The sequence below is a fragment of the Eutrigla gurnardus genome (assembly GCF_963514095.1).
Source record: "Eutrigla gurnardus genome assembly, chromosome: 2".
Classification (NCBI taxonomy): domain Eukaryota; kingdom Metazoa; phylum Chordata; class Actinopteri; order Perciformes; family Triglidae; genus Eutrigla; species Eutrigla gurnardus.
This window is the reverse complement of record NC_139916.1, coordinates 3,521,067-3,545,879: the sequence shown is the minus strand read 5'-3', so window position 1 is coordinate 3,545,879 and position 24,813 is coordinate 3,521,067. Positions and strand designations below refer to the sequence as shown.

The 24,813-nt window shown below is 42.6% G+C and overlaps 1 protein-coding gene across 4 annotated transcripts in view; it reads right to left on the bottom strand.

The window, feature by feature from the left end:
- ephb2b (eph receptor B2b) overlaps positions 1–23,137 on the bottom strand; it is a 113,164-nt gene extending 90,027 nt beyond the window's left edge. For all 4 annotated transcript variants that reach the window (XM_084033346.1, XM_084033344.1, XM_084033347.1 and 1 more), the window contains exon 1: positions 22,976–23,137. In XM_084033346.1, the coding sequence (XP_083889472.1) occupies positions 22,976–23,027 (52 nt within the window). In that variant the 5' untranslated portion in view covers positions 23,028–23,137. The remainder of the gene's footprint in view (positions 1–22,975) is intronic.
- Between the last annotated feature and the right edge of the window lie 1,676 nt (positions 23,138–24,813).

Genomic DNA, 24,813 nt, shown 5'->3' with positions numbered 1-24,813 from the left:
ATTCCCTAAGTGGGAAATGGTGTTTGATTATACACAAGCAGACGTACACACGGGCAAGCGGCCTGCATAACTCATCCACACAAAAAACAGCAACGATGGAGGCGCTTCGTTGGTCTTGAATGCATCTCCGGGGTTTAAAATGAGAAAATGAAAAATGAAGAGGCTCCACGAGCATCAAAATAAAGATCGTTGAGTTACGACAAAGGATAATATTGTTGTATTAATCTCCTTTTAATGTTGTTTAGAAGAGAGCTTCAGCAAATTGTCGCCATTTATAACATAATGAAGATGACAGCAGTTGTGATATTAGATTTTATTCCTATCTTCATTTTGTTAAATATCCCACATGAGAAAATCCTTTCATCTGTGAGAACAAGCAACTGTTTTCCCCCCTAACAGTTCAGGTTTGATTCTTTGAAATAGAGCAGCATGACCACATATTCCTACATGAATATAACACAACCATAAACCTGTCACGTTTATCTTTCTCAACTGGAAAGTTATCGAGTGTGAGTGAGGGAACCGAGTGGGAAAGAGTCCCCTGATTCTCTATTATTATTATGATCGTGGCAACTGTTTCTTTAGGTTCAACGAAGCAGAAACATGAGATTCATCCTTCATGAAAATATGCACACTGCTCCGTCTTTTTTTTCCCCCCCAGAAAAGAGTCGACAGAAAACTTAAAAGCATCCCTGCATTCTCTCACTCCTTTCCTGTCTTTTGATTTGCACATGCACAAAGGCAGTCAAAATGCAAAAATGCTCGGCCCATTCAACAGGCGCTCTCTTCTCTCTGCATAAACTTCTCGGTTGCCTCTTTGTCCGATTAATACCTTCATGTCTTTCAGCAGCATCCCCCCCCCCCCCCCTCCCTCAAACAGCCCCAACCCCACATCGCCATCCCAGACAAGCCTTAGTCCTCATTATATGCAGCTTCCACTCTAGTTCCCAAGATTAGGCAAATGAGCTCCCAAGCACAGTGTATGGACAGAAAAACTCGGACCCCGCTCCCTTTTCAAAAATCAATCCGTGCACCCCCCCAGAACCAGGAAGCACTTAATAAAATACCATTTCACTTCCTTATATAGTCTCAGATTCTTGCTCTGATTTGAGGCGAGCCACAATCCTGGCAAGTGGCTATTAAAATATCCTTCACTCTAATTCAGCAGGATGGATATGGAGAATGAGCATTCCTATCAATAACAATAGGACATTCTTGAGGGGAAAATCCCTTTAGAGAGCACAAAAAGAAGGCCCTCCAACAAAACGCATCGCATGCAACGCAAACATCATTCGGCGTCAATTTAATCACTTCCTGTCATTTCAAAAGCAGCACGCATTAATTCATTACTGCTCACTTATTCCCAACTCACTGTATGGAGGACGAATGCAGAAGAGTTTGCCAGATTTAGTAGGGAAGCAGAAGAAGGGGAAAAAGGGGGGGTTTAACCGTTGACCCACCAGCGATTTCATGCTAATAACAAAAGGATGTATTAAAGTGAGTGTAATCCATGCATTAAAATGTTTGGAACATCGATAACATAACACGTGGCAAATCTTTTTCCTGCACGGATGCAAATACTGTCATCACATACTTTCTGACCAAATATGTTTACTGTATGTAAACAAATACATAGATGAGAGGGAGTTTGTGTTGGAGTCAAAAGCTAAATACTATATGATGTGATTGGCTGGGAGAAAGGCGATTTTTCATTTAGTCTGGTGTAGGTTGCACGCATTCCATTTTCCAATTTTATTTCCTCAGCACAATAAATATACGTTTCACTGGGAGAGTCCAATCTTCCCTTATCAGATAATGAAATCTCATATTGGGGAGTCCCACATCCCAACTTGGACCGACTCCCAGCTGCGTGCCTTATTTCCCATCAAACAACTACAGGACAGTTACAGGAGGACGCTGAATGGTATCCAGCCTCAGACCAGACCATTATAGCTTCACGGGTTCCTCACCTCCTTCCTCCAGAAAGGGTTGGTCAGCTGAGAGAGGGGGGGTCAAAGGTGGAGAATCTTTTGGGACTCATCCATCAAAATCACTTCAATAAGCTGCCGCTCTTTTTTATTTATGCAAGTGTGTTTATTTTATACGGGCCAACTGTTTCCATTAGTCTCAGAGGTTTGTATTGTTCACATTAAACCAGTGGGAGTACAGCTAGGTTGACTTTTTCAAATAAAGAAGCGTCCCATGCTGGAGATTTAGTGTGTTCGCGTGCAATAAGAGCCGGAGCACAACGTCCCTCAAAGCAGTATATGTTATGAGTCATGTCAAACTCAATCAAAGCTCCAATGCATCCAAATCCTTGGCTTCATGAAGTTTGGGCAGAATTAATGTTTTTGTTTCCCTCCGCCATAGCACAAAAGCACATTCTCTATATGTGGCACATTGTTCATTTTTTCTACATGGAGTTTAGCAGATAAACTATATATTTGATCCCCAAAAAATGTTTTCCTTACTTAGCAAACATGGATTAAAGCCTCGGTGTTTCATTCAGTCCCCACAGAACATATTGACATTTGAACAAATAAGGACTTCCTGCCTATGACTTATAAATCTTAAGAACAGATATCATATCGCTTACTGACAGATATGACCTGAAAATGTCAAAACCATCTGACGTGATGTGTAGAAGTCATTACTGGAAACTGTTTATCACTTTTAGCAGGTGATTGGATGAATCATCCGTCAAGCAAACTCTTAAAAGCAGAAAGCGAAAAAAATAAAAGCTTCCAGTGAAGAAAAGCCCTTCAGTTCTGATATAACTGATGCATCTACGCTAACCTCAGGAGGGGCCTTTATTGTGTTGGACACCGATTGGTCCAGACAAGTTCTCCAGATGAATCCAGCTGCCACGTAAAGTTTAAAAAGTCCAAAACCAAAAGTTGATAAAGCAACTCCCCTCCGTCTTCTTGGCATAAACCTGAACCCATGAGGAGGAACCAGGGAGAAAAGGTGATGTTAACCCAGGAAATACTCACTCCTCGACACTTGCACCCAATTTATTCTGCTTGTGTGAGCTAAAAGTAGAAGGCGGGAGGGAAGACCTCCCGTCTAATGGCTTCATGAACAGCACTTTGCTGGAATCCAGGAGGCGTGCATGAAGGAGACACAGAACAGAGGCTTGGGAAAGTAAGGATGGGATGTGTGTAAGCTGTCCAATAAATCCCCGGCTCTAGCTGCATTTGTTTGGTTTATATTTGTCTGGTTTCATCCTCGCACAGTAAGACATGACACATAGTTGGCAGGTGAAACTTTACTCAAATCCGCTCCACTACTGCTTAATGCAGGAAGACGCTGCGGCCCTTTTCAAACTGGGAGAGAAGTGTGAATCCTAAGCAGGCGGCCAAGATAATAACAATTCATCATACGCAGCTATTGGTCCGATCCGAGCTGGACGACTGCCAAAACAGCACTTTCAAGAGAGAAAAGACACCTTTGCCTTTTAAAGGAGCCATAAATCCCATTGATTGGAGTTAAATGCGTTCATTCTGTGGATACTGGCTATTACACCAGGCGGCGTGTAAAAGGGGGGAGAGATCATTTTGGAAACAGCAAGGTACTCAACTAATGTTCATTTTAGATGAAGTCAATATTAGACTAAATGTGTAGAACAGTACAGCAGATCAGAGGCTTTTGAAACCTCTGGAAACATGACTATGCATATTTTCAACAAGCCGCAAGTATCTTGGAAAGGGGGGGGACGTCTTCATCTTCGTTCTTTGTGGTTATGCTCAGTCCAATGAACTGTCTCTTTGACGTATTGGAGGAATCCTAATCCTTACCTTGCATAGCGCATTTTGCAGAGAGAAAGCACAATTTACAAATGCTGGTAAATGTCAGCATGCGGCAACATCAGCGCTCGCCTGCTCACTGCAACGGCTCCCCTCCCCTTGTGTTTCCAAACGAGGAAGGAAAGAACAAAGAAAGAGACTGAGCCTGTTGCAACCGAGGTTTCTCTCACTGGAGGGGAAACAGTATTTATTGGCTCGACCACCGAGGCTATTTTTAGCATCTGCTGCTTATTGCGGCAGGGCTCCACCACAGCTTTGGCCCCCGAAAAAAGACGGCTTTTTGGGATACCTTGACACCAAAAAAGTCACTCGTGAAAGCGTTGATTGCCATGCATCGTTAAGCAAATGGGAACATGTGGCACCCGGGCCTGGATGGAGATAATGAGTACCACTAGTATCAAAGCATCTTCTTCCACGTATGATGCATGCACTTAATACACAGAATAAAAAGTTATTGTTCTGCAGCGTAGGTGGAGGAAGCCTGCCTTCACCTACCTTGCCTGTGTGCCATTACGCCGGCGGCACAATGCCCTGAATGATTACATATTTCGGCTTCGCCTGTACATTTGTTTAACAATCAGACTCGAGTGGGGTCGCCGATCCCTCGTTACCGTCTGTGTTGATTTTTTTGCAACGAGGAAATAAAATGGAGAAATCAAGGACCTTGAATTTCTCCCCCGTCTCTGAAAACCAGGTTGAATGAGCAATTATTCTATAAAAGCATGATTGCTTCCAATTGTGACACGGATAACACGCTAAAACCCCCACATCCATTTCACATGAATAGGTGAGGCTGAAGGGGGAGTGATTTAGCAGAGTTGTGAGGGGAAAGGATATAATCGACGGTGTTACTAATCTCTACATGATGGATATATATATATATATACTACTATTCTACTACTACATTTGTGGTCTTATTATGGCATATATGGTCATGTAATAAAAAGCAGCTCGGTAGTGATCGCCTCTTTTCTTGGTGGCTGAATGACCGTTCAGCCGGCTGAATGACTTGTTGATTCGCTGTCTGGTACAACAGAGGTCTCGAGTGCAGCCACTACAGATGGTTCCCTTCCCTTCCCCTCAACAGTATGTAAATCAGCTCAGCGAAAGCCACTCCGCTCCCACTAGGAAGTACATTGAGCCCGTCGATGGGATACTGTGGCTCACGGAGCAAAATCTCTGCAGTAATCTGTAGATTTTCTCTCACAGAATCATAAACATGTCAAGTCTAAGTGTGCGTATCTGTTCAAAGTGCACGATGTGAGGCAATGATTTAGCCAAATCCCCAGCGCTCAAAGTTGACATCAAAAGCCGCTCTGCGCTGGAAAAAACACAAGGGCAGAGTTCCTTAAGTTAACCCAAGCAGACATGTCACTTACTGTATTTAAAAAAAAAGGGGGGACAATGGGAAACGCTTCAACACGCCGAGGAGAAATTATAGGCCTATATTTTCTCTTGTGGGTTCTGTGATTTAGCCGAGGGGATATTACACTGTTTTAAATGCTCATCCACCCTTTTTGTCTCTCTATCTATCCATACAAAGAGCAGTGAAAAGTGGAGCAATTAAAACACTAGCTTTTTATACAGTAATCCTGCAGGCCAGCTTCGTCCTCAAGGGTTCAAACAAATGAGTAAGCCATCCTCCCAGTCCTCCGGCCCAGTGGGCTCAACAATAGCGGATGGCCTGCTTGCCAAGTGAAATGCCACGTCGGGTCGTAAATCCATCAACTCTGCAATTAAACACTTTTTCTTTCTTCCGGCGCTGATGAGAGAAGTGGCTAAAAAGGAGTGAGCCATCCCCGTTGAGGGGTTTACACGCATACGCCACGACGACCGGGCGCTCCGGAGAAAACGGCAAACAGGTGAAGGCAAAGTTTATGAGCTGAATCGCACGCGAGCCTCTCAATTATCCAGGAAACAGGAGTTTAGTTGGGTGGCGTTGGAGGATGTGGGCGAAACTCCACGTTCGGCTTTCTTGCATTAAACACGACTATTAACTTCGGTCTTTGTTGTTATTTGGTAACCGCGGCGCTCACAAATAAAACCCTGTGTCGTAAAGAAAATGGGACTCCCATACTTTTACTTTCCTACGAGACAAATAAAAGTGCAAAGTCACTACTTCAATGCTCGCCCTATTAGAAGTTCGTTGAAGATGCTGCAGTTTTAAACCCGCTCAGCTGTGCAACCTCTCCAGACTCCTTTCAGAGAGGAGGAGGATGAGGAGGAGGAGGAGGAGGAGGAGATGATGTGTTGGTCATGACAAAGTGTGATGAACCTGCGTCTAAAACACTCAATCTGCCTCCTGGCGTCTGAGAATGACCTATAGCCCCCCCTCCCCCCGCCTGAACCTGTCTCCCGATGCTGACTGCCATCAGGCAATAAAAGGAAGCACACACACACACACACACACACACACACGTAGTGACAGCAAACGAACATGCGGACTTCTGCATTTTTAATGAGGAGATTAGTTATGATTATCCTCCCTGTGGTGCTGCTAGAAAACGTCATCGCGTGTCTCCTCCGTGATGCATCGCTCGGACTCCGTCCTGCCAAGCACGGCTTCAATAACCAGCACATAAAGAAAAATGCTGCTGACAAGTGAAAAAAGGTTTGGTTGGAGTCATTTCATGATCATGCTCTCCAACAAAAATATGTGATTATTGTTTGCAGTAAGTCCCTCAGCAAAAAAAAAAAAGCAGTGTTTGAGTCGGCTGGCCGGGGAGCTAAAGGGAACTAATGAGTCATGCTCTACTGATGGATGTGCTCTGTGGGGTATGTAACGGTGAGTGTGTTAAAGGAGGACGGGGAGGGGGTGGCTCTCAGATTTAACCCCTCGCTGTCACACTGTTCCCCAACAAACCAAGATGGAGGACAATGAGGGAAGCGTGTCACGGCAGGTTAATTCGCTCAGGAAAGGAGCGTGTTATCTATACACGCCGAAGCATATGCCGCTTTGCACGAGCCAAAGATCCTCCGTGCAGATGGCCATCGTTGGAGATCACATCCGACTCCTACTCAGCCGTGTAAACTCCTCGTGGCATTGGCCGAGTGGCTGTAAAGCCACACATAAGTAGGGGACAGGGATGAGCAGCATCGACTGGAAGGATCACCAGGAAAAGGCTCATAATGTTAAATGTCATTTCAATTCATTTTTAAGTTTATTTATTTATTTATTTATTTCGGGCATGTCAGTTAAATCATCATCATCACACATCTTTGTTCAATAAGTTCATGTGTTTACTGAATTGTTGCCCAACCCAAATTCATTAACCCTCAGGAACATATTGTCTATTCAAAGATGAATAATTCAAGCTTGATTCTGATTGGCCGGCGCACTGGTAAACACATTTAAGATACAGAATTAAGTGGAGGAAATAAAACATGGGAACATGGAGCTTCACCTGCGTCAGTCGATCGGTTTAAAAGGGGATGAAAAGTGAGGGGGAGATGGAGATGGAAAGCAACTACACGGTGGCGGTTGCTATTTTCTATTTGAATAGTGATCACAACACGAACGCCTCGCTGTATATCCTGAATACGTGAATGGCAAAAAGAAAAAAGAGGTTTATTGCAGCTCCTCCTGCATTGACAAGCAACAACAAGAAAGTATGTCAAAGAAAGTACAAAATAATCTTGGCTGTACAACGGGTTCCACCGTTTGCTGGGAGCGCTATTCAGTTCAAAAGATTTATATATATATACTATGTATTGTGTTGAGATTGTATGAATGCAGCTCTCGCTGACTATTCAAGAGGCTTTTTGGCTGAATCAAACTGCCGCCATAAGAAGCCTGCCAAAGGCCTGGCTCTCGTTTGAAAACTGATTATAGAGCTAAAAAAAAAAAAAAAAAAAGGCCTGTTATCTCTAAGTGAGAGCTCAGATGGTCCTGAAGCGCCGTCGGAGAGCTGGACACCGAGGTTACAAACGAGTTTTAATCGCAATTGAGTGATTGGGGGTGCATGCAAAACTTTATTAATGCCACGTTTTTAGTGGTTAATCATCATTTGCTCGTCCCACCTACAGTGCATGGTGTCTGACATTTTAGACAGGTGCCTCGAGGGGGCGATTTCAATGATTTCTACACAAACTGTTGGACAGATTATGTCCACATGCTCCTTATTGTGTTCATTCTTCCTGATGGATTGTATCGTACTGCATTACAGTGCACTTGATAAATCCCACAGCGATTCAGGTATCTCCACTTGTTACACCGTACATCTAGCCGTGATTTGCACACAGCCCATTCCCCCAACGGACCTCCGTGACGGCGCCGGGCCCGCGGCTGCTGAGAAATATGCGATGCAGCTGCGGAGCTCGGATATAATGAATGTCTGTTCACTAAACCCAACCACACTTTGCTTCTGACACAACCTTGCACCTTCTCCAGAGTACATCCCAGAGGAGCAATTCACTGTGTCAATGATGCCGAATACCCCTCCCACCCGCCCCAGTCTCTGCTAACCCTCACACTGCAGTCAGAGGTAGCCACATAAAGCCAGATAAAGCTGCACAAGGAGTGCTTTCTCTATTTCCACTGTGATGCCTTTAAGCAAGACGCTCCAGTAGGAGCTGCTCAGCGGCCGTCGGGTCAAGTCGGTAAACAGCTCGTACCGAAATGTTTTTAAGTGTGTACAGAGTGCATAAAATCTTCCCACCAAGCATGTTTTTGAGCTGGAACTGGGAGTGGAGCAGTGACCTGGGCTGTGGCTGCAGTGGGAGCAGCACAGATAGAGCCGGGGAGGAGGGCCCGGGACTAGAGCCGGGACTAGAGCCAGGCACAGAGGAATGGGACTTGGACTCTGAAGGGAGGGATGTGGTTAAGACAGAGCTGACTGAGGCCAACTGAGGCTGGGAAACAGGGGGAAAAAAAGAAAAAAGTTATTTATCCATGTGCTTAGCAGTTTTTAGTGAAAACACATGAAGACATGGGCGAATGTGACAGAGATAATGACTTTTTCAATCTAGTTTCCAGTGCCGTGTCACCCCCTTTTTTTGGATATTCTCCTGAAAAACAAGAAAAAAAAGAGCTGTCCACTTCTTCTGCCAGGATAATACCACTAGATTTCTGAATCTATAAACAAGGCCTCACTGCAAGTTAATTCAATTATGTCATGGTTGATTTTTCTAAGAGGAACACATAACTTTTAAGATAAAATGATATAGTTGAATTGGACATGCCTGAAAAGACAGTTACTGGAATAGAGATGAAAAGCGACAAAGACATGTTGAGCAGAGGAGAGTTTTTGAGGCGGAAAAACAAAACAAAGAGGGACTGTTGCAGCCAATGGAGCTCCATAAATACCCTACATCTGCTGCAAAATACTCAAGCATGACATTATTTATCAAGCAAAGTCCTTTTGTCTTGGCCAATAACTTTCGTCTCCAATAAGAGCGGACTATCGGATTCAGATTCGGTGATGAAGAGCTTGTCGGCGTGCTGCGTCGGGTGGAATGATGGTTTCAGACAGCCCATTAACCGCCTCAATTAGACCTGCTGGTTCTCTCCTCCTCCTCCTCCTCCTCCTCCTCCTCCTCACTCCCTGTGAGACGGACTTAACTCTTCCTCTGTGCAGCTGTACACGGCGTCTGACACACGCTCAAGTGAGAGGGAGAAAAAACGCCGACACCATTCACCGCACACATCTGGTACTGCCTGCCTGACACCTTCACACACACACACACACACACACCCAGCACATATGTTTCTTTATGGCCACAGGCACAATCATGTCTCTCCTGACAACCTAGCAAAAGGCCCTTAAATCATTTGGCACCGGTGAAGTCCTAATCCCAGAGACAGAGTGACAGGTAATGTATTTCTACGAAGTGGTGCGTTTTCTATTCAGGCTCTCGGCCCGTTAATGGTTTCACATTAGCATGGGGGGATGACAGGTGGCGGATGGTCAGAGAAAGCAGGGTTTTTTTTCCACGGGACAGGCCCGGAGCAGGGACAAAGGAGGCAAAGATGGCAGGAAATGTTGGGCATGTGTGAGGCTTGTAAGAGTTGGCTGTGGAGAAGTGCCCTCCAGCTAGCTAAGGCGAAGTGTAAGTGACAATGAGTGAGCGTTAAGCACACTTCTTTTGTCAGATGAAAGATTAGGTGCTGTCCATGAATTGGTTGTCCCACCGTTTTGCAACCATTCAAAGTCAAAAACCTTTTTTTATCCCGGCCTGTTGGTGCTGAAGTAATCACTTTCTGAATTCTCTTCATGCTTAAATGACCATTCGTTAAAGAATAACGACCGGACAGCTACCTCAGAAGTGGTGGGGTGATATAAATGCACCAGTGCACACGGGTCTGGAATCTATGGAGACGGTGTGGAGGTCCTATGAAGGGGTTTCAACTTCTGATCAGTCACTAGGTGTCAATCAGTAACCAACTGACCTGACTGCTTCCTCGTTGTTAGTCTGGGTGTTATATCCATCCGTAAGTTGCTTGGAATACGTTGAGACATTAAAAACAGCACATTTACTGGGGTTTCATTGGGTTTGTCAGGGTCCCACCCCTCTTGTTGACGATTCCAACGCTGTCTCATTTCATCGTTCTCATCGTTAACAGGAAAAGCAGAGAAACGATCGAACTGTAGTTCTTCTGAGCAAATTATTTTCACAACCGTCAACCATTTAACGCTTGCTAAGGTAACACTGGAGAACCGAGCCTAGTGCTAAGTTAACTATTTTCCAGAGAACGCAGCACTAGCTCCAAAGGTTGTTAAATCTAGCAAGAAGTCTGTAACAGTCCCAGCCCGTCCCATCAGGCCTCCCTCCAAAGCCACTCCCCCAAAATGATCATTCTGAGCGAACACAACAAGCATGGCTAATGATAGCACTCACAGCTGTCAAACTAGCAGGCAGACAGGCAGGTAGGTAGACAGGCAGGTAGGTAGACAGGCAGGTAGGCCTTCCAATCACTTCAAACAGCCAGAAAAAACACCTATTATAGTACAGCAACAGCAGGATGTTCTCTTGATTTATTGAGTGCTATTGGGATGCATTTCAACAAATATGACAAAACCACCTACCCAGCCAGCCTTTAATAAGCTGCCAGCTGCCACAGTCCTCTTTACTCAACAGAAAGATATTTAAGACTCCTTTAAAACACCTGCCTCAGGCTTCAACACGTACAAGAAGGAAAAGGAACAGCAATTGTTCTTTTTGTGACGACAAAATATCAAGCTAAAAGGCCGTCTTTGCCCTGACCTTGTGTTCACACCTCCTCTCTGCTAATCCAGCTCCAGGCCTCTGGTTTCCATGTTAATGCACATAACCCATAGAGAAAAAAACCCTGCAGGTGTTGGGTTTGAACCGGCGTAGACAGAAGTGTTCATGCGTTTCGGTGTGAGTGTGGGTGTGTGAGACACGCCGACACTGACTGGGAAGACAGAAAATGAGTGCGCTAGTATCTGTGAAACACGGATTAATACGCGTTCATGCCAAAAATCTGTCTGCAAGGAGGAAAACCACTAAACACTATTATGGGTCTCAATTTCCATTTCAGAAAAATAGGACATATTACTTTAGGCACTATGATCCTCATGCCTGTGTGTTTTAACCGAATCTCATGGTGGGAAGAAAAAAGTGAAGTCACATTAAAACAACCCAAAGCCTTTCAGTTTTGCTCACTGAGACAAAATTAAGTCAAAACAACAATTGCTTCCCTCTTTGTGCTAAAAAGAGTTTAAAAATGCCCCGAGGGACATCTGGAGCAGGGACGTGATCTCCCTGCATGTCCTCCTGTTAGCTGGCAGCTTGGATAGGTTAGAGCCACCAAGCAGGGGCACGGCTGTGTGTTTGCATGTGTGGGTCACGAGGCTAAAATCTGTTTTCTGTGTCAAGCAGGGTGCTAGAACTGAGCTCCGGTTCCTACCGATCCCATCTCTCAGCACCACGGCAGGCCTGGAGAGCAGCGCGACACCCCTGCCAGAGGTGTCTCACACACACATGAGGACAGACGGCTAATCCCAAACATGCTTTTTCAATCACTGCGACGGGCGGGCTTCCTGACGGCAGCAGCGCAGGCGCCACATGCCTGTAGTGCCCCTGCTGACCGCTATGAAGTGTCAAACAGTTTCTGAAAGGAGAGCACGTTGAAAAGTGCAGAGAGGAGGTGTGATCAGTCCTGAACCCGAGGCCACCCCCCCCTCCACCCTGTTTTACTGTGAGGCACCGAGATGAAAGCATCCACTAGAATGGCAAATGTTTGCAATGTACGCCTATTTATTGAAGTCGTGTTTTTACACATACCGGTTTAACGGCTGAAAGGTTTGGTCTGTACAAACAGCAAAAAAACGTTGGGAGTGACATAGTGATATATATTTCCATACAGATCAATAGAAGCAGTTGGAAAACCATAAGTTACATAATATAATAGTGAAGGTGAAACAATTAAGACATTTAATGGCTCAGTCGAGGAACAAAGAGATTAATAACTATTGTGATTAATAGTTTAGTGCTGCCTTTCTTTCTTTATCTTTTTTGGCACAAAAAAAAATGTAAATTGGCCCCTTTTTTGAAATGTTATAGACACAACAATTAATCAGTTGAGGAGAATATAATGGGAATAAGTCAATTTCAGCTATAACAGATGGTTTAGACGGGACCTCTGTTGCTGTTGGTCTGCTTTTACCTGAGTTTTCCATGCTGCTACAGAACTTCATATTCGATAATAAATCACCAACGATACACAGAGCAAATATAGAATTTATTTAGCTTTTTTCCCTTTGGCCTTTCCACATTTTTTTTAAGGTTGACAACGGGTCAAAGACGTGATGGATCGGTCCCATGTATAGGTGCTTGAAATACAAGACCATCTGTGGTGACTTTATTGACGTCCATGCCTGCTTGTATTATCTGCAGATGAAATACCTATTTGGACTGCATGAATAATAATATTCTACATGTTTAAACCTATCGTATGACATTCGTTTGGTTTTAATGGTCTCAGCTGGATCGCTGTATTGATTCTGCAGGCACAGCAGGCCCCCTGAGATCCTCTATGGATTCTCCAGCTGCCCTCCCCCTGATTGATCCATTGTGATTTCCCCCCCTAAACGCCGTGCCAAAGGAAGGCATGGAAAACAGTCATCATTTCACCATCTCCTTATATAGGCTACCTGGCTCCTGTTTTGTAAGCCACGTTACCTCATGGCCGTATTGTGATTCCAGACATAGTTTTATTGACCCAGGAGGACGTGTATCGGTCTTTTCTTTGGCAGCTCTTGATTCGCGGTCTGGTCTAGTGCTTCCTGATGGAAATCTTTAAACAGGTTTGAAATTAGAATAAAATAACAATGAATTGTTAGTTGGAACAAGAGTGTGAGTGTGAGTGTGAGTGCGGGGCAGATGCTCGCTGATTGCTCCCCACATTAGATCCACTTTCAGACAAGTGATTATGTAAATTCAGGTAAGCCTCCTTTGCCCAAACGGTGCATTTATCAACCGCCTTTGCTGAGTGTGAGACGGCTACGATGAAGTGTCAATTGATGGGGCAACGTAAACACAATCATAAGGGTCTTATCTTTGCTGAGTCCAGGTTATTGATTTTGGACCTGAGCTGAGGTAGAAGGATTACAGCGGCATGAGGTCAGGGGGAAAAAACACAAACGTGTCTTTTTACAAATCCAAATGATCCCTCTGTTTGAAATAAAATAAACATCGCGATTATCCTGACCAAAATAATCTTTATTCACGATCAAAATATGCTTAAAACTCTGAAAATGGCACTAAAACATATATCACTTTACATTTTGTGAGGAAACATTTTGAGTTTTCACTAATAAGGCAGATGTTTTTTTGTTGTGTGTTTAAATACAGAGGTTACTACTATGATGTGTACCTCATAAAAACAAGCTCTAGGATCAATAACGGCTTATCTTATCTTATATTATCTCATCCTTTAGCCCCTGAAATGTCATGATGTCTCAAGTTGGAATAAATACGGCTTTAAAAATATTCCCTTAGTCATGATTTGGCGCTCAATTTTAATTCAGGACCCTGAATTCAACATTGTATCTGCTTTAAAGAGGAAAGCATGAACAGATTCCCATTAAGACAAAGTAGATCCCGGTAGATCTCTTCCTCGATGTTGAACATGCCAGTTACATGCTTTTGACAATTAGAATGATGTCTTGGTTACTGGATTACAGGTCATTAAGCACTAACAGGCTTGTTTACCCTGCATTTCACCGACATATATCCAGTTCTAGTTCTCACGTTGTATGTTTCTTATCTGATCGGATGAGATATTAAAATAAATCTATAAAAACACAGCGTGAGCTCCGGCAAGGCACAGCCAAAGGCCAAATCAGTTAATTGCTTTGTGTTAATTCCCTTATTCTCCGAGCTAATGCAATTAAGTGCGATGGAAACCAACTATCATGCAAAAAGTCACCCTCCTTTTCCATCCCTCCCTCTGCTTTTCTTTAAATGTCATACCCTGTTTAATCTATCAAATTGATTCATAAAGAGTCTGACTGCAAATGGGAGATAGAACGTGTACCTTTCAGCTTCTGTTTTCATGCCTGAGATTAACATCTTTGTTTTCTACCCCCCCCCCCAAAATGAAAGATTTCATTCCACAGGATACAGAGAAGTGCACATTCACGTCATAAAATACTGATTTTTTTTAGCGTATTGGATTGAAGATGATGAAGTAGTGTAAAGCATATAAAAGGCAACATGAGGCTTATTGTAAATGTCATGTGTATGAGAAGATAATCCGAGGAGGGGAGGCTTGATCTATCTCTGGTTATGGCTGGAGGACCAACACGAGACAACAGTCATCAGTCACAGCAGAGCCTGCCCGATCACACAAAACATGGCCGCTCGCTGGCAGCACCTCAGCTGTGGCGTTCTCCCTCAGTCCGAGTGAGACCGATAGACCTGCGAGGGTCTGTCAGCGGGAGGCTTTTTTTTTTTTTTGTCTGATGTGTCTGAGCTGAGATACAGCCAGCCAGAGCCAGAGGGGGGGAAAGAGGAAACACGTGTTAGTGGCTCTTTGCAGCGAAAAGATGGTGATGCACACGGCGCTGAGCACATGACTACTGGCAAAAACAGAAAACGGTCAATGCTGGCGAGGACTAAGAAGCTAGGAAGGGCGGAGGGGGGGTCCTGCTGGTGATATGGGCCGTGGTGGACAGACGGTGTGGGACGGAGAGAGAGAAGGGGGGTGCAGAGATGGACAAGAAAACAAAAGGCAGATGTCACGTGGGTCTAGAGTCGCTGATAGATGTGATGTGCAGCGCGGCTGCACAGGCAGCGGTTCAGGTAGAGAAGGGAAAAAAAGGCTTTCCCCTTTGTGATGCAGATGACAACGCAATCAGCCTCGCTTTGTCTCGGCCCGATGGGCTCTGCTCCCGGGGACATTGAGAGCCAGACACTAATCCGGTGGGTTTGTGTTCTTTGGGTCGCGCTCATGAAAGGGCCGTGTCACAGTACCTGGGGTGTGTGTGGATGGGGGTCTCTGAAACGAGGTCTGACCTCTCTCAGGGTACACTCTACACCCCTCCGCCTCCTCCTCATGGCCCTCCTTCTCCCAGCGTCCTTGCTCAGTAGCCGGGCATCGCTGGGTTGAATATTGCAGGCGCCATATTGTGAATGTGTACGACTCAATGTTCACATGAACACATTAATCAGTTCATCTCCGCTTTTCCAGCAAATGTCCATTATCGTTGTCACACTTGATGAACAACTGTCTGGATAAAAAAGAGGAAATCCGACATAATGGGCAAGACTTCTGTCAAATTAAGGGGAACACGGACGGCATATTTGGCCTAGATGTTTTTTCTTGTGAACACGTTTTCCTGTTATGAATAATAATATCTGGAAATACATTTCCACTGTCCCTTAATGATTTCCATTCCCAACGGAGGAGGATGAATCAGACTCTTCCCAAGTAAATATGACTTACCAAGAGACTTCACGTTGCCAATTAACATGTGCTAATTAAGCTAGCAGGATGTGAGAACATCCTTGATCTAGATTCCTGTTTGATGTATCGGAGAGGTTACACAGAGGTAAAAACAAGCCTCTTCCATACGTGTCTGTTTATCCGAACAAGCTGAATTCATTTAGAACATCTGTCTGCCAACCTGGAAAACAGTTATTTCAGTTGTAATGTGAAAAAGAAAAAAACAACAATCTGCTCTACGATGTTGAGATAAGGATTAGGAGTGTTATATTGTGCACTATAAAAATGATATAATGGCCTTACTCATACTCTTTCCCTTTTTGACTTTTCACTACATACTGAAACAATTATAGCCGGCACACCTATCCTTAAAACACTGCAAGAAAAACAAATCTTAAGACCCCCTAAATCACCCAATCACCTACTAAATAATACATTTCTACATAATACATCTTTTCACCATTCATGGCACACAGTACCTCCAGTGTTATACAACAACGTAGCAGCGTGATTTGAAGTTGATGTGGAACAGAGATTGGCTTGTATGCATGACAAGTTCTCCAATATGCATGTGCAAACATAAAGGTATATATATAAATATATATATTTGATTTGTTTCTAAAAAGGAGAAAACAAACACATGTTTAATGTCTGGAAAAGGTTTTAGAGAAAGATTTGTTGTAGCTTACGGCCACATGGCTGGAAAACATAACAGAAAAAAAGTTTAGACAATAAAGGAAAGTATTCCAAAGTACTTGTGCATTTTTTTCTGGGACTAGCAATTAACTTAAAACGGTGAAAGCCACCTTTTAGACAGGATACATCACATGCTGAAACATCTGTGCAACTATCACTTTAACCCACGCATGCTTCTGTTTGATATGACCAACCCCATTATTACGGGAAAGCGGGTTGGTTACAGCTTTATGTCGTTGTGTGTTTAAGATTTTATGAGATCGTAGATTACGATACGCTGTCAGACTCCGGTTGCAAAGAGAAACATGTATGCACTGGTGACAGACCGCACTGTTAATAACTAGATCTGTGCTTATGTGAATATGAATCACAGCCCGAGTCTGTCTATTTTTGGATAAACAAGTAGGTATTGTTTTAGTAATCCATTCATCTTCTTAGCAGGTTCGGTGCTTTGATCAACCACGTTTCCAATTGTTATCAAATATTTATTTTAATCCTTTTATTTTTGCATTTTCCTTGCCTCCTCTTGTCTGGCTTCCCTTCTCCTCATCACATGAAAAGAAACATGTGTATATGTATGCGTGTATGTGTGTGTGTCCACACCAAAATGGAAAATAAAATAAATAAAAAAGGAAAAAAAAGTTATTCCTTTCGTTGTAATTGTCATATTAAAGTGGTTATTTACATAACATACGGTTCAAATTATCAGAAAATATATATTTTTTTAATATGCTTTTATTAAACCGTTTGGGTGGGGGCATTAGTAGTATTTAATGTATTATACACTGCTTTAAAAACAACTTCAGCTAACAGCCAATGTTGACCAACTCTCCTCTTTTCAACAGATTTCTTGTTAACAATGTAGTACTAGTTATTTATACTACTTCATTGAAAAAGAGGTATAATTAATAGTATTAATTAAGATCGACATGAGCTTTAAATCAAAGTGTTTTTAAAGGCACACCCAGCGTTTCTGCTTCTAAATGAACGCTGTATTCAGTTGATGTCATGCACTGGCGAGAAAGACCCAAAACACCTGTCGACTCCGAAAATATTTTCATTTTCTGATAGCATCAAGTAGCAGCCATATCTGACCAGCTGGTCTCTGCAAACTAAACAGGCCTGATTACAGACCAAAGAGGCAGAAGATTAAACACCTGTTGGTCCTTTTAAGAATCCAGAAATACCAGAAGTCACTCTGCATGCAGTTCATCTACAGCATGGGAAAATTAGCGATACGTCGTGTGTGAAAGCAAATACACTGCACACACACCCACACGGCGACATTAAGTGTTAAGCCACGAGGTACAGTCTTAATTATAGCCCTGCTTCTGACATTGTCATTGAGGAGGTTATATTGTGTTTTTTTTTAAAGTATAAAGTACTTCCCAGTGTGGTAGTTAAACTCTTCGGTAAACTGATCCCTTTTCCACCTCTTAACGCCGTAGTGCGCTCATGGAAGTGAACGTAAGCAAACTTGACTCGAACATGACACACAATCCGACTCGAGTACAAAGCAGAGTCTGGGCATGTAGAGCTGGAGGAGTTATGCTGTGTAGCGACAACAACAACAAGCACCCAAGTCATGTTCTGAATGGTGTAAAAAAACTAAAACACAATGTTCAGGTACCATTTCTCTCTGCGGAAACAAATTGTGATACCTGAATGTGTGCATGGGCTGATTCATTGTTCCCTGTCGAATATCTATTTTATATAGCTTTGAATTTATCTCCTTCAGTTTCCGATGATAACATTATAACAGCTACCTTAGCTGTTAGCTCTGTAATTTAGCCAAACACAGATTTTTTGTTCCCGATGTGCAGGAGAGTTGTTTATCCACAGGTGTGATGTACACTAGTTTGCAGATGTGCAGATATGAGATGCATATTCATCGATCCCAGGGCCACACAAGTGAAGCAGCATTAGTGTTGCTTAACATCGTTCTGAATCCACTTTTTAATTCCTTTCACTTCAGTTATTGCCGTCAAACATGTTCCACCAGCGAAAAAATGCCACTCATTTTAACGTCGCCTCCGAAGGGCAAATATGTGCGGATTGGAGAGCAAATAAGAACAGTAAACCACAGCAGCTGAAAAGCATGGAAAGCATTGAACACTCACATCACGTCTTGAACTTAAATCCTTAGTTAAATCGGTTGAACAAGCCGGAGCCATGAGCAACATGCGCAACTATTTTTTTCCTTTGCGGAGCCAGCTGGGACACAAAACTACAACACTGAAAGCCCACATGTGAAGGTTTTAACCAAACTGATTTCCTGCTTAACTTTTGGACGATAAACATCGTGCATGTATAGTTTATTTGAACGTCAAAGTAGTTTAACCAAGAGGCGGGTCTAAAGCAAACAGCGTTAGAAAGCGGAGCAGCTCGGGAACCTTATGCAATGCAATATTTTCTTGAGCAAAAGCGGTGACACTTCTGCCTTAATCTCACCCTAAAGGTAGCCATAGATATCTGAAATGTGACACCACCCCCCCACCCCTCAAGTGAAACAACTAGTACCAGCACTAATTGAAATTTTGCATGCAAAGTGACAATGCCCGGGCCCTCGGCAGCATGGATTAAGGCTTGAATAGAGACAGATTCTTTGTGAAAGCCTACTGTGGCGGTTGGCGTGCGGGCCAGCTCCCTGCATCTGCTCATTGGGTGGACTGAGAAAACACCGGATTGTGTACGGTCGCTCATTTTACCTTTTTTTTTTTAATCTAATCCCATTTCGGAGCTTACCTCCGTCTATCTTTTGTCACTCTTCCACAAAAACATAACGCTTCCATGTTACACTCGAACATCTATTCCTTACAAAACAATTCCGCTTTAAGAAAAAAAACGGCTCTCTGGATTTACATATGAAAGCGTCTTTACCAAACTTGGCAGGATTTTCAAAACATTTAATAATCATACTGCGCCTTCGAACCGCCTGATTGGCTTCTATTTTGTGATGAAATGGTACCGAGAGGGATATGAAGCAAAAAAACAAGCAATGTAATATGTAATTTACTGAATCAAATCAAATCAAATAAAAAATTTGAAGCATCAACTTGGCCGACTTTAAAATGAGTGGGCTCCAGTGCTCGACACGAAGGAATGCGGCGCGTATTGAAATGCAATCAAATCCGCTCGACATTTTTTAAAGACTCCACGCTGCGATCTCATTCCGCCCCTTTTCACCATCCTCTGCTGTGGTTTCTGTTCCATTATGTTTCCCTGGAAGGGTGGGGGGGGGGGGGGGATGTGGCATCAAAGTCATCTATCATCCTGATGACCCCCCCCCAACAACTACAACTTGTATACAAGTCTGGAGGAGGTTGTTATTGCATCGTAGCAACATTAATGCTTGCAGAAAATGTTTGCACAGTACAAACTGTAATACCGCAGCTGAAGGCTGGTGGGGGGGTTGAGAGGGGGGGGATCGGAAAAGCCAAATGATCCGTCTAGTAAATTTCATCTGCTCCGAACAATGCAGGCTACTACAGTTTTATGGCCGGGGATGAATCCGAGAATATCCACTCAACAGAATTAGATGAGAGCCGCTGTTAGCATGGCTGTCAACCGAGCACCGACGACAATGAATGGGGCAAACTAATGAAGGGATAAATCCACAGTGGGGTTTTTTATAGACAGGTTTGACGTAGCTAGGCTAATTTCCTTGGCAGTGCTACGTCCATTAATTTCCGGAAGAAGAAAAAAACGAGCTTGTCTGCTCCCGTTAACTATAAACCAATATGAACTGGCATCGACGGGAGATTACATGAACACTAATCAACATTGTGAATTAAATGCCTTTTGAAAAAAGGCTTTTATGGTAGTCCAACACTAGCAGAGACAGAGTAGCCTGTGTAGAGATACGGACTTTACTTTATGGTGTTGACACTATTCGCAAAATGGATACTTGGTAGTCAGATAGGATTTTCTTAAGTTTGGCCCCCCCTAGTTTTAATCCTCTAATCCTCTCCGGTTCGGCCCCAGACTGATTTTTATTGATCATTTGTACAACATGACGTCCTTTCATGTGTTCTATAGAAAAAAAGCTTTACCAAAGCTATTTCCCGTGATACATGTAGCGCTTTGACGATCGACAGATTATTCGGCGCGATTTGCATTTATGTAACGTTCGTCAGTTAAAGAAACAGAACTACAGTACATAACGATGTCACTCTCTATTAAACGAAAAACAACAATGGAGAAGATGTACTGTCCCGGCACTAAATGTGTCAAAGCGATCCACTCGAGGCTTCTTCTTCCGTTGCATGCCGGGATGTTGGTTTTTTTTTCGGATTATAGCTGCAGTGACCTCTTTCTCAACCCTTTATTTCTCATACGTAAGCCATCCTTGCAACATGATTGGACGGTCGCCACAGTGATTCACAGGGTAGAATGGGTGGGGGGGGGTATTAGGTTTGGCGACGGGGGACTGGTTGGGTTTTACGAATAAAAAATTTAAAACACCACCAGACCAAAAAGATGCCGTGACCCCCGCGCTGAATATTAAAAATATCAACAAGCACCTTCTGAATTTAAAACTTCAATACGGCGAAATAACTATTTGAGCAGCCGTGGCGATTCGGTATTCGAGGCACTCGCTGTATGCTCTCAGCTTACACAAACGCTTCACAGTGGACTTTACATGTAGACAAACAGTGACTGTGGCCATGTTTGCGTTTCTAGAGAGAAATAATAATTATGGGGAAGTGGAACACTGTGTAGTGTGAATCTGTTGTTAGCTTTGGCATTTTTCACATCCTGTGGTTTTTGGACCAAATCAAAGATTTCAATTTAAAAAAATAAATCAGAATATCAGTAATTATAAGAAAACAAATCATATTTAATATAATGTACATGTACAATGTATACAAATACTTAGATTTGTATGTATTATTTTTATAAACCGCACATATTGAATATATTTAAAAAACTAAAATGTGGTTTTAGCTTATACAGTTAATATTAACACATATTACTTGTTTTATTGTGCTTGCAAAATAACTGGAAAATACATACATTTTAACAATATATATTTATTTTATTTGAATTAAAAAATACAATTGACGGATTGTTCCCTTTGCTTGTATAGTGTGGTTATTGATGCTAAGAAATGGATTGTACGGATTATTTCCTAATATAATAATAACTTTTCCTGGCACGATGTCTGGTGCTCAAAACCTCAAATTCAATGTTAAAAAAAAAAGCGGCGACACAAAATTTTAAAAGCCATGAAACACATTTCAAAGCTGCCAATGTGAAATGTAATATAAGCCTGGGAGATTTCTTTGTTAGCTCTTGGATATGTCACTACGCCGAAACCATAAACAGCAGCAGGCAAGTCTGCATGAATACGCATGACGTTCGTTCGGGTCTGTGCCAGTCCTTTATCGGGCCTGACAGCTCCCTTCCACCTTTAATGCTACATTCAGGATTGCTATACACGTTTTTTTCATTTCACAGTTTTTACAGTAAACAAGCAGCTAAACTGTTTTTCGTTTAGTGTTGTTGTTGTTTGTTGTTTTAACCTGTGGTTACATTTAGTTCCTACATAGTTTCCCATCTCCACCTGCAATTATGCGGTTTAGTTAAACTGACCATAGGAAGAAGACATGTTTATTTTTCCGACAGCATCACTAAAAATAGCCGGGAATAAATCTATGACCGGGGCTGTCACTTTTCCATTCTTCACTGTGGCCGGTGTCTCCTGTCCTGTCACAGGGAACAGCCACATACAATCCCCGAGCAAATTATGATGCAAAGTGCAGGCTCGACACCCCCTAAATTAAAATAAACGCATAGCCTTCATAATCTCCCAGTACTTTTTTTTTAGAAGGTTAAAGGGCAACTGTCAGAATAAAAGTCCCTATGAGTACACCTTATGACTAGTATAACAATAAATGTAATAATGACACTACTTACCATCACTGACACAATAGTGTAAATACAGTATATATACACATATATGTGAAGGTTATTATCATCATTCAACCTGTTTCATTGTGTTGAGCCACGCTGTCCTGCTTTACGTCCACAAGGAGCAGACCTTTCTGTTAAGTTTAAACTTTTTAACATTTCCAGCTTTAAATGGCACATTTATCCTTGGACATATTTTTTAAAAAAAAGAAGGGTTTAAGGAGACGTTTAGCCTTTTTTTTTAATGTATTTATTTTTTGACACACCTCCATTCCGATCAAACGTTACCTGACATTAACGTGTTTAGTTATTTTGTTGTTTTTTTCCAACCATAGCTAGCTAGCTTTTGGCTAATTTTGATCGCTAATTAACGCCGTTAACTCGCCACAGCATCCGTGTACCTGCGGGGAGATGCGGGAGCATGTTTTTTGTGTCCCACCATCATCATCCACCACCACCACCACCAAGACCACCACCACCACCGTTTTGGAGCTCCAAGCATCGCTTACGCCACGTTATTACACATTAATACACAATTACGGTTCACTGTAACGTACCATTCACGCGCTTTGTCTTTAAAAGTCAAAGCCGGGAAAAAAAAGGATGCGGCTTTTAACGGTCGGCATTAAAAAAGACTCAGTTAGCTTACCTTCAACAGCTATTACGGCCGGTATGGTCCATAATATCCATAGAATATCCATTATTGGTCACTTATATCGCCCCAGACATTCAAATGAAATACGTCCCGAAAGCCATTGACAGCACCAGGCAGAGAGGGGACAGGCGGTCCTTCACCTCCGATAGAGCGATCCCAGATAGCAGCGAGAACCAACTCAAATCTGAACCAAGTTTGGGCGAGACCAAAACAACGACAGACGGAGGGGAGCGCCGAGCGACGCGGGAACGCGGCTACGCGTTTTAGCGCCACGTTAAAACGATACAGTCATGAATAGAATACATACAACGACCATGTGAGTGTGATTTATAATGTATGGGTTTAAACATGTTAAATTGTGGACGAGGCGGCTCGTCGGAAAGGACCCGTCGACCCCCGTCCCGGCCACTTCCATTCAGCCGCGCTGTCGCTCATCAAGGGGGAGGACAGTCCACACTGCCTTTACCTAGCGATTAATTAAGTGTTTTGGGGACCATGTGGGGCATTTTGAAAAGATGGAGCAACTTATTCTCACCGCCACGCCGCTCGAAATGGGAAATACGGGTTATTCTTTTGTGGAATGAAGCTTGAACGTGTCTGCGGGTTCACTACAGGGCCGTTAAAAGGACCGTTTGGAGCTGTAACAGGTGACGAACACGGTAGGATATAAAGTAAGTTTAGCATTTTTCTTTTTAGCTTTTTACCTCTAATATTTTCAGCTTTGCCACTGAGCTTTCTACTGCGTATGGCGGTGTTTGTTTGTGGTGGGAAATTCATAAAACATACATACATATAAATGAAATTGTGCAAATTTCTTGTTTTTTTTTTGGCATAATTATGTTGATATAATTCGAGTATTGTTAGTTTTCCTGATTGTTTTAAATGAAGTTGAATTCATTCATTTAAGTTTGAGTTTTACATTCTTGGTTGATTGATGTTCCTATGCGAATATTTTTTGTTTATTTTTTTATTTATTTATTAACGTGGTCATGACGTAGCCCACGTCATAAATTCAGACTTTTCTGTTCATTTCATCATCACTTCATTTATTTAGTAGTTTAGCATGCGATAACATTAATCCCATCCCTCACACTGGCCACGTATATATTTATGACTGCATGTGTATAGGTTTATATGTGAACTATGATTTATGCCATATGTAAATTAGGATCCCATCATCACCTCGTTTGTCAGCTGTGTGCATTTAAACAGAGGAGATATATATATATATATATATATATATATATATTGATTGATTGATTCAGTAGCTTTTAAACATAAATTATCACCTTTCAGGAGAATGAGCTGCTGCTCAAGTGTCCTGCTGATAAAGTAAATAGGCTGCAAACTGAGGGCCATTACTACTAACTGTGAGTACTGGTCATAGTTATAGCACTCTCTTCCTGCTGTTTTAAATGGTGCCATTTGATTACAAAAAAAAAAAAAAAATACTGCAGTCTTGGTCTCAAAGTGAAGCCCAAAAAAAAAACAATATGGCAAGGAGTTGCAATTCATTCTATAATTGAATTTAATAGTCTGGATAGTAGCTGAGTTTGCATCTGCTCAATTCAAAACAGCCACTGAGTGATTCAAAAAGAATTGTTAGGTCAATTTAATGACTTGGTGAGATGCAATAAAAAATAAAAAAAATAAAAAAGTCTCCATGCTGTTACATAAATGGCCCATTAAGGGTTTATATCTGAGGGCGGATGTCTATTGATAACATGAAAATGAATTGGAATCTAACAGCGAATGCATAATCAATAAGTAGTGGCAGCATTGATTCATCTTTCCACAGTAAACAATGCTGATATTTGCATATATGCGAGACT